The sequence below is a fragment of the Neomonachus schauinslandi genome, chromosome 5, assembly GCF_002201575.2.
Source record: "Neomonachus schauinslandi chromosome 5, ASM220157v2, whole genome shotgun sequence".
Classification (NCBI taxonomy): domain Eukaryota; kingdom Metazoa; phylum Chordata; class Mammalia; order Carnivora; family Phocidae; genus Neomonachus; species Neomonachus schauinslandi.
In genome coordinates, this window is record NC_058407.1 from 61,096,446 (window position 1) to 61,107,229 (window position 10,784).

Here is a 10,784-nt window from a genome sequence, read left to right on the forward strand (position 1 = left end):
GAGTCCAGCACACAGAGGAGGAGATGAGGTTAAACCAGGGTTTGAAGCGGGGTTTTGAAAGAGCAGAGGATTTGGATCAGAAGGGTTGGGGAGGAGAGGTGTTTCAGACTGGGTAGGGATAGTGCGGCAAAACCAGTGGAGGTATTTGGAGATGAGGCCTGTGGGTGAGATGTCCCTGGCTGAGGCAGGGAACAGCAAGGACGGCAGCTGTGGGACAGGGCGGGGCGGGGCAGCAGCTGCGGGGACGTCGAAGGCTAGACTGGTGAGCTGCCATGCATGTCCCAGAAACATACAGCCAGCGAAGCCATCGAGGGGGACATCGGGCTAGGATGTGTTCCAGGAGCTGGGAAAAGCCTTTAGCATTAGACCACAAGCCCCCATGTCCCCTACACTGGGCACATGCCTGGCAACAGAAGCTCTCAGTAGAGGTTACTGGACGGAGAAAAGGAAGGATGGAGGGAGGGCGGGAGGAGTAACTAGGGGGTCTCTGAGCTGGAGGACCATGGACTTTCCTTACAAAGGAACACTGAGATGACATATGTCACAGCATTCAGAGGGACCTCATGGGAGCTGCCCACAGAGTCACTGTGGAAACACCTGCTCTCCGGGGGGCCCCCAGCCAGCCTGCAGCCCCGGCTCACATGCGTTGGAGAGAGACATAGGAGTTCAGTCTCATCCGGACAGCAGCTCCTCCATTTGAACTCTAAACAGATGTTTACAAACAAACAAACAGTTCCTGTCCTCAGCTTGCTCCTCCTGCTCTTACTAACAGATATACATCGGAAGAAAGACAGAAATGAGCAGACGGACCCCCCCAGGAGTCTTCCCTTGAGCCTCCAGGCCCTGGTAAGCCTCTCTCTGCCATCTCCCTGCCTCCTCTGAGTTGACCCCCTGAATTTTCAGCCACCTGCCCCAATTCCATCCTCCTTTTCTTCACTCTGTCCAGCGCTTGGGCCAGACAGCGATCGTGCCTTGCGCAGCCTCCAGCCTGCCTTGTGGGAGTTTGAGAGAGGTGAAGTGTGGAGATAGATCCCAGTTCTTGGAGAACTGATGGAAGCATATGACCCTCCATGGGCTCACGTCCCATGCCAGGAAGAGGATCACTCCACCCCTCACGCCCCAGCAGACACAGCCACTGCCCTCAGCGGGTTAGGGGAAGAGGCCACCAGTGGGGTGTGTCTCCAGGAGGCCTGAATGAAGGGGCTCTTTCCGGGAAAGAGGAGGACACACCTCTGGTTGGAGCCCCCAGATACTCTACCCAGTGGCCTGCCCTGTCCAGGGAAGTTCATCTCCTTCTAGCTCCCTGAGGCCCCAGGAGGAACCCAGAGAAGATTAATCAGGATAGGGTTGGTGAGATGCCAGTGACATCCCCCTGGAGAGGCTGGGGCCTGGGGCAAATTACTCTATAACAGCAGGTTAATTAGATAAAACCCAAATTACATGAGCAAAGCTTGCAAGCCCAGCAATTTGAAGGTTTCATGTTGTTTCAGAGGTGGAGAGGGCTTGATCTCTAGCTCAGCATGGAGAAAATGACTTCTTGCTCCCAGGCAAGCCAAACCCATGAATTAAGCTCTCGACTGCCCATCCACGAGCCCCAATGCCAAGCACATATAAGGAAGGGTGCCTGCCAGTCCTCACTGCAAGCTGCAGAGCCTGGGTAGGATTTGGTCTTCATCCCTCCTGCATCTGATTCTATCTCCACCACCAGCATGAGCCGCCAATTCACCTGCAAGTCGGGAGCTGCCACCAAGGGGGGCTTCAGTGGCTGCTCAGCAGTGTTCTCAGGGGGCAGCTCATCCTCCTACCGGGCAGGGGGCAAAGGGTTCAGCGGTGGCTTCGGAAGCCGGAGCCTCTACAGCCTGGGGGGAACCCGGAATATCTCCCTCAACGTGGCCAGCGGCAGCGGGAAGAATGGAGGCTATGGGTTTGGTCGGGGCCGGGCCAGTGGCTTTGCTGGCAGCATGTTTGGCAGTGTGGCCCTGGGGCCCGTGTGTCCGTCTGTGTGTCCACCTGGAGGCATCCATCAGGTCACTGTCAATGAGAGCCTCCTGGCCCCCCTCAACGTGGAGCTGGACCCGGAGATCCAGAAAGTGAGAGCCCAGGAGCGGGAGCAGATCAAGGCGCTGAACAACAAGTTCGCCTCCTTCATCGACAAGGTGGGTCTACCTTCTCTTCTCAGAGCATGAGCTTCTGCTACAGCAGAAGGGATTCAGGTTAGATATGAGGAGGCACTGAATGTGGACGAAGCAGGTGTTTTCTTTCATCGGGGTGATTTATGTGCGATTCCCTGCAGTCTTTCCCAAGAGAAGACCGAGGGAGGTCTGTCTCTAAGGGCAGAGGCTTATGGGGGTTACTGGCGGGAGCTCCAAAGGAAAGACCCCTGCTCTTACTTGAGGGTCAGCTTGGTGCCATTGCTAAGCCTGGCGTCCATGCAGGCTGTGTGTGTGGAAAAAGCCAGTGAGAGGGAATCTGCCCCAGAGTCTTCCTCCCGTCCATCGTGAGCAGGTCTCATGCACTAGTCATTTGACTAGATGGGTCAGGAGCATCCGTGTGTGGTCATTCCCGGATGGCTCGGCCATGGGCATTTTTTTCAATCAGCTAAGGACTCTTGAGAGAGGCAGAAGGGTGCAGTGGGGAGGACGTCTCCACAGTGCTCTGAAGTCAGACCTGGCTTCCGTTCTGGCCCCATCACTTACCAGCTGTGTCTTGGCTAAGCCAGTCATGGAGCAGCTGTGTGGAGGGTTATTTATCCTGTCTGCACCTCTGTTCCCTTATCTCCGTAATGCAGATAATAGCCTACGTCTCAGGGATTTTGTCAGGTTGATGAAAGAACATGCATGTGAAGATCTTGGCACAGTGCCTCACACAGACGAAGTGCTCCCAAGTGCTGGTTATCGTTACTATCGTTTTCATCTTCAGAGCGGTGGGCGAGGAGTGTTGAGAAGGGGAGGATCCAAAGGTCTGGAGGAGGCCTCAAGGCATCTTCCAGGCCAGATAGGACCCTGACTTATGGTAGATGAGAAATTATTACTCCCATTCTATGAGTCAGCAAAAGCATGCAGGGACATGCCTTGCAGGGTATGGCATCTGGGGCGAGGGTGGGAGGGAAGGAAGGTGAGATCCAGTCCTGGGGACTTGGGGGGCTACGTTGGCTACATGACAGTTAGGCACCAAGGGTGGGTCAGCCCAGGACAAAGCTTATGGTTGAAATGGTCAGTGGCCATCGGAGCCTACCGGTCCCCCTGCCCCACACCCCAGCTCTAGACTCCTGCTCCGAGGATCTCCTGCTTGCCTCAGAGGCCAGCACTCTCTCTGTGGCTCTTTACTCCCCCAGAACGTGGATACATCCTATCAGTGATCCCGATTGTCCAGTGTGTGTGAGTCCAGATGCCAACTGTGGTGTCCTAGGTGTAGGGTTTGCTCCGTGGCTAAGGCTCAGTCTTAGGGATATACATGAAAGAGTCAGGACTGGTTAGACCAACCAACCCTGGATGATCTGCTGGGGCAAGCAGTTTGGTGGCTGATCCCATCTCAATGCTGAATCCCAGCCAGTTTTCTGAGGTCCTGTGCTTATGACGATAGGGAACACAACCTTATTTAGACAGTGGCTGTGCTCATGTGGATTAAGTCATATTTTAAAAATCGTGCCCCCCACAAACCACACAAGAGAGGAGTATGTGGATCTACTCCCTCTGGTCAGTCTCCTGGCCCAGTGAGGCGACAGTGGCATGAGGCGCACTGTCTATCCATCTTGTCCCACGTGCCATGCTTGCTCTGTGGAAGATGCTTCTAAGGAGCAGAACTAGTGCAGAGGAAGGAGGGCATGAGCAATGGTGGAGTTGGGGCCTGATGCGGAAATTTAGAATACCCAGAAGCTCTTGGCCCATTGAGCCTCACTGAGCTTGATAGGCTATAAAATGAAGAGCAGATTCCTTTCTTCAGAATGCTCAACCTTTCCAAAGATGGACCCAGCCTGACTCTGTCCTGGTATTTTTTAGGAACGCCCCTGCCCTGAGCTGGTTTGGTCATAATGGGTTCTGAGTGACTGGATGCATGAGTTATGGGGACACATGTCTGGGTTCATTCCTGGGCTCCCTCACTTATCAAACTGTTGGACCCTGGAAAGAGGCTCCGTTTCCTTCCCATTAAATGGGGTTAACAACTTGCCTGCCTCGTGCAGCTGTTGTGTGGGGATAAAGGGAAAAATGCAGGTGGAGCGCTTGGCACGGAGCCTTGTGAATGACAGGTGGGACTATTTCCGTGGGGGCTCAACAGTTTCTGTGTTTCGGGTCCCAGGTGCGGTTCCTAGAGCAGCAGAACCAGGTGCTGGAGACCAAGTGGGAGCTGCTGCAGCAGCTGGACCTGAACAACTGCAAGAACAACCTGGAGCCCATCCTCGAGGGCTACATTACCAACCTGCGGAAGCAGCTGGAGACGCTGTCCGGGGACAGGGTGCGGCTGGACTCGGAGCTGAGGAGCGTGCGGGACGTGGTGGAAGACTACAAGAAGAGGTGAGTGGGGAAGGGATCCCCCTGCAGCTGGACCACTGCCCCTTTCCCTCTGAGATCCTTCTGCAGGAGCGGCAGCTACCCTGGCTTAAAGTTTTTGGAGATGAGGGGCAGTGTTCCTTGTCGTAACAAGCAGAATTATTCCAACACAACTCTGGAACTTGCTTCCTGCTCCTCCAGCCTCTGGTCTGGCACTTAGGACAAATGTCCAGTTAGCTGGCCAGTGGTCAAAAGACTATCTCTGGCTGGATGAAGGAAACCTTGGGTAAGCTACTCATAATCTCCTGGAGCTTCTGGGTCCTCATTGGTAAAAGGGGGCTTAAATCCATCCACCTCCCAGAATGGCCAGGAGGAGTAACTAAGGAAAACTCCCATTCATTTGTAAGGCTTTATTCAAATTCTCAAGGAGGAGCTTGCTTCTTGCTTCCTCTGAGATTTCCCATAGAACATTCACTCCACATGCTCCTACCTCATTTTTGTAGCCGGATCTTCAATAATCACCTTTTTTTTTTTTTAACTTAGTTACCATGTCCCCTAGGAAGCCTTCCTTGCTTGGTGGCCCCACCAGCCCTGTACTCTGTGGCCCACTAACATCTGTCCCTCAAATGGAACCCTGCCTCTTGCTTAGAGTCTTCCTTGAGTGAAAGAGTGTTCTCAGTGAGAGGGTTCTAAGTGAGATGTATTCACCGACCGAGCCCTGGCATTCTTGCAGGTATGAGGAAGAAATCAACAGACGCACAGCTGCAGAGAACGAGTTTGTGCTGCTCAAGAAGGTGAGGGGGAAGACAGGCCTTGAGTCCAGGGCTGGCCTGGGACCAGGGAGAGCTGAGCCTACCAGTGTGCTCTGCTGTCAGAGAGCTGATTCCAAACTAATGACATAAAGGCTGAGGAAAACCACAATGGACTAACCAGAAAGGGAATGAAAAGGTAGAGAGATGATGGCCTTCCTGAGTGTTTCATGTTCACCGTGAAGAACAGCAGAGCACGACACACAGGGGCCCCCTGCATCCACAGGGCCTGACTCAGACATCCGAGGGATGACTGACAGCAGCCTGGATGGGGCTTCCTTCCTTAGATGGGGTACCCCATCCCTGCTGAGGAAGCGGGGTCTCAGGATGGGGCGGGGCTGGGCCTTTTGCTCCGTCCTCTCCTTTCCCATGAGCCTCTCAGAGAGAAAAGTGCAGCTATTTCGGTGTGCAGGGCACCCAGGCTGGCGTGGGTGTTTCCTTCTTGGCTGCACTGGCAGTGACCAAAGGATGCTGGCGGGGGGGCATCTTTCAGGATGTGGATGCGGCTTATGCCAATAAGGTGGAGCTGCAGGCCAAAGTGGACTCCATGGACCAGGAGATCAAGTTCTTCAAGTGTCTCTATGAAGCTGTAAGTCTGTGTCTCCACCCACCGCTCTGTGGGCAGCCAGTGGGTAAAACTCTGTTCTGGGGGCTGGGAGAGGCTCTTTGCTCTCAGGGAGACCTCCTGGCTAGCCATTCATCTCCCATTTCAGCCTGAGAGGCTCCCAATCTCCACCCTCTGGTTGGAAAGGAAATGGTCCAGAGCCTCTAAGTTAGCATCACCTGGATTTGCTAATCTTGCTTAGGGGTTGGGTGGGGGTAGGGTGTTAGCCTCTGATAGTCAAGTCCTGAGACCAGCCCTGTTTCCCATGTAGGAGATCGCTCAGATCCAGTCCCACATCAGCGATATGTCTGTCATCCTGTCCATGGACAACAACCGGGACCTGAACTTGGACAGCATCATTGATGAGGTCCGTGCCCAGTATGAGGAGATCGCCCTGAAAAGCAAGGCAGAGGCCGAGGCGCTGTACCAGACCAAGGTGAGCTGGGCTGAAGCAGGACCGGGGAGGGCAATCCCAGCAGGCATGAAGGCTGGGCCTGATCATTCCCAGAACAGAGGCCATGTCCAGTTAAGTGTCCACCATGAGCTTCCCCCATGACTTCAGCAATCCCAAGACATCATGTAGTCCTATGACACACTCATCATGCTCACCATGGCACTGTGCTTTGGGGTCCCCAGTTCCAGGAGCTGCAGCTGGCAGCGGGCCGGCATGGGGATGACCTCAAAAACACCAAGAACGAGATCTCGGAGCTCACCCGGCTCATCCAGAGAATTCGCTCAGAGATTGAGAATGTGAAGAAGCAGGTGAGGGGAGAGGTTGCCCATGGCCTGGGGCAGGAGGGCATAATTGGAGGGGGAATGGGTTGGCCAAGGATATCAGCCTCTCAAATCTCTGCCCATGAGAGGAAAGGGGCCAATGAGGTCACTGCCTCAAATACTTAGAGCAGACATCCCTGGGGCATCTCATCTCCCACTCACCCCAAGAACCTCTGCTTTGAAGTCCTTCCTGCAGGAAGCCGTCTCTCTCATTCCCCAGGATGGGCTAGGACCACACGCCCCTGTGCCCTCTGCCCTAATCATATGCCCTCCTGGCATTGTGCTTCTCTTGTCCTTGTCACACTTTGATGACTACCCCACACCAGCCTGTCCCTTCTTCTACGGAACTGGAGGAAGGCAGGGAGCTGGCTGCTCTGTTCCCCATTGCTTTCCCAGCATCTAGTACAGTGCCTGGCACATAGTAGCAGCTTAATAAACATTTGTTGATGAAATGACTGATAAGTGGGCTCAAAGAGCACCCATTAAAGTGCCTCCTGTAACTATTTAACTATTCATTAAAGCCTTGCTCAGTCCCCTTCTGGGACTCTAGGTTGCAGTCTCAGCTTGAGTATGTGGGGAGATAGGATGAGGTTATAGAATAACAACAGCAACAGCTCCTATCATTTTATCACACTGAATCATCTCAAAGATTCTGAGGCAAGCGCTACCCATCATTACAGATGAGGACACGGAGGCTCCAAGAGGTTAAATGGGTTGCAAGCTGGCGAATGGCAGAGCTGTGATCCGAACCCACTCTGACTCCAAGTCCAGTGCTCTTTCCACCTTTCCAGGGGCTTTAACACTTATGTACTCTGTGACATGCGGCAAGTTAGTTGTCCTCTCTGTGCTGGGGGGTGTAAGGACTGCATGAGCTAAGGTATGCAAAAGGCATGTCAGGGCTGAGGGTAGTGCTAGGCATACAGTAAGCACTTGGGAAAGAGTAGTTGGTTCTGGGGAATCTCCTTCCCTGCGCCCCTCGTCTGTGGTCCTATGCCCCTGGGCGGCCGCTCTCATTGTACCCACAACACCACATTCCAAGGATCTCTCTTCCCAGACTTTAAACAGCTCAAGAGCAGAAAGCCAATCTTACTCCTCCTCATTCTGTATCCTTGGCACATGGGTGGCCAAGTAAATGTCTTTGTAATGAAGTGACATGGTACTGAACTGGCCACGATCACAGGAAGGCATGAGGACAGGAGGGCAGGGTGCACTATTTTTCATCACCACAATGCCTAAATACAAGCAAGTGGAGATAGAGCTAGGAAGGACTTGCTGCCCCCAGAAGGGGCTCCGGCCTAGAAGAGGAGCAGGAGGTGGGAAAGGTAGAAGTGGGCATCTCCATCCAGGAGTTCCAAGCACTAGTGGGATTTGGATGTGGATGACTCTATTCACCCCTTCCAGTTTTCTAGCTTCTCCAATTCCCTGTTTAGGCTTCCAACCTGGAGACGGCCATCGCCGATGCTGAGCAGCGGGGTGACAACGCCCTGAAGGACGCCCGGGCCAAGCTGGACGAGCTGGAGGCAGCCCTGCACCAGGCCAAGGAGGAGCTGGCCCGGATGCTGCGCGAGTACCAGGAGCTCATGAGTCTGAAGCTGGCCCTGGACATGGAGATCGCCACCTACCGCAAGCTGCTGGAGAGCGAGGAGTGCAGGTGGGGGGTGCTCTGGCACGAGAGCCCCAGGGGTTTGAGAAGGACAAAAGAGAAAGCTTAGCACACACTCATTTAGAACAGATGACTCCTTGGAAGTGAAGGGGTGGTGATGATGGGAATAATAACAGTAAGTAATAATACCTACCCTGGCGTGAGCCCTCACTCATGCCAGGTACTGTGCCTCGGGGATTAGCTCATTTCATCCTTACAATTTTCCTGGGTATTCCTCTGCATACTATCCCACCCCCACCCCAACCAAAAACAAAACAAAACAAAACAAAACAAAAACACCACCACCCCATTACTGTAGGCCTTCTTGTTCCATCTTCCTTACCTGTCCAGGTACAAGATGAGCTTTTCAGAGATGTCCCAGGGCAACCATTCCAGCTTCCCCAGTGTTCTCAGCAGATGGGAAAGACTCAGTGCCCAGGGCTGACCTTGGGACGTGTGCATGCCACCCTGCATGTGTACCTCGTGCCAACTACTGTTTGATTTAGGTTGTTGCCTGCTTACCCCCAAAGATTCAAGGGCAGCAACCACGGCTTCTCAAGCTCTGCTTGTGCCAAAAAGCCCAGGAAATGTCCACAGGTGCCCGTTGGGTTCAGAAATCCACATCAGGCCGGTAGGGACACTAGCTTTGAGGTTAATAGATTGTGGGTTGGATGAGTGCTTGCTCTTATTTTGTTTCTCTCCCTTACAGGATGTCAGGAGAATTTCCCTCCCCGGTCAGCATCTGTAAGTACTTGTATGCTGGGACCTAAAACTGTAGAATTTGCAGACAGGAAAGGGCCTTAGTCGCTCGCACCCTGTGTGTGTAGCTGAGCAAACTAAGGGCCAGAGAGCAAAAGACTTTGAGATCACACAGCCAGATAGCAGAGGCATGGCCAGCAATCAGGTCTCCTGATTCCCAGCGCAGAGCCGCTTCCTCTGTATCACTCTATCTCCCTGCTCCCCGGAGGTGGCCACTGGGAAAGCTAGAAGGGGAAACAGAGGATGAGTGTGCATGAGGCCTGGGCCCCAGGGCTGCAAGTCGTGACCAGCCCTGGCCTGGGGAATTAGAGGCGGCAGAGGGAATCAGTGAATGGGGACCTCGGAGGTTAAGCTGACAGTGTTGGATTTCTGGATTTCTCAGCGGGACTAAGAATTAAACCAGAACCCCAAAAGATGCCATTTGCAGGACAGCTAGGGAGAGGGAGAGGTTGAAAAGGAAGTTTAGCAAAAAGGCTAATAGAATGGGGGCTTGTGTATCCAGAATGACAGGTGGGTGTTTGGTACCTGGACCAAAGTGTTGGGCTTCTGAGAATGAAGAATCAGCCAGACTGGGGCTAAGCTGGGCAGGGCAGGGGCTGGGACATGGGGGACGCGGTCTTTGGGCTATTTTCCCCAGGGGGAAGGGCGGGGCCGCCGGCCGGCACCAAGAGACCCTGTGCCCCCCGGGGGGAGGCGCCCCGTCTGGCCCCGCCCCTGAGGGTGCCGCCCCGCTGTCCCCCGCAGCCATCATCAGCAGCAGCAGCGGCAGCGGCGGCTACGGCTTCCGGCCCAGCTCCGTGAGCGGCGGCTACGTGGCCAGCAGCAGCAGCTGCGTCTCTGGCGTGTGCAGCGTCCGCGGCGGGGACGGCCGGGGCAGGGGCAGCAGCAGCGACTACAAGGATACCCTGGCGAAGGGCTCCAGCCAGAGCGCCCCCGCCAAGAAAGCCAGCAGGTAGAGAGGGCTGCCCACCCCCCTGCCCTCCCGCCACCCCTGCGTCCCTAGCTGTCTCCTGCACGCTCTCTCCCCCAGCCCGCGGTCAGCCCCCTCTCGGTGCCGGACACCCCACTTCTCCCAGCCCGTGTCTTCCCGAGCCTGGACAGGTGTGGATGGCTAAACTTGGTGAAATTCCTCCTGGCACTGCCTGGCATTCACCTCCTTGGCTGAGGTCCCCCAGCGGGGCCATGCGCTCAGCTCCAGGCTCCCGGCCTTCTGCCCCCGACACAGCCTCCAGCCCAGTCACTAACTACTCTGTCCGGCTCCCTGGGTCTCAGACGGAGGCCCACCCCTCACCCTGGGGCCTCTGTCCCAGCAACTGCCTATGCTGGGAGGGCCGAAGGACAAGGACCCAGAGAGGCCAGTCCCCACCCCACCCTGGCCCCATCTCAGGGCTCAGGTCTCTCTTCACTCTCCTGTACCCAGAAGCAGAGAAGAGGAGGCCCCTCTACATCTCCTTTCCTCTTAGAGGCCCTCCCATTGCATCCTCAATAAACAGCACGATCTGACGGCTTGGTCTCTGAGTAGTCAAGGTGTGTGCACGTACCCCGTTCAGCACTCACGGAAGCACCACCCAGGCACACACAGACACACACACACCAGACACGCTGCGGACTGCCTGTGCGGCCCATGTTTCTAGGTGAATTTTCTCCGTAGAGCCAAAAAAGCAGCTTCCAGAGCACACATGAAGCATGGGGCCGAGTTTGGGAGGAGG

At 54.9% G+C, this 10,784-nt stretch overlaps 1 protein-coding gene across 1 annotated transcript; it reads left to right on the forward strand.

Annotated features, from left to right (window-relative positions):
• Window positions 1-1,709: 1,709 nt before the first annotated feature.
• KRT71 (keratin 71) lies at window positions 1,710-10,576 on the forward strand. The gene is made up of 9 exons (XM_044914834.1): window positions 1,710-2,156; window positions 4,297-4,511; window positions 5,221-5,281; window positions 5,790-5,885; window positions 6,172-6,336; window positions 6,537-6,662; window positions 8,105-8,325; window positions 9,026-9,060; window positions 9,820-10,576. Exons 1-9 carry the CDS (start codon window positions 1,710-1,712, stop codon window positions 10,029-10,031), a joined length of 1,578 nt encoding a protein of 525 aa, XP_044770769.1. The 3' UTR covers window positions 10,032-10,576.
• Window positions 10,577-10,784: the final 208 nt, after the last annotated feature.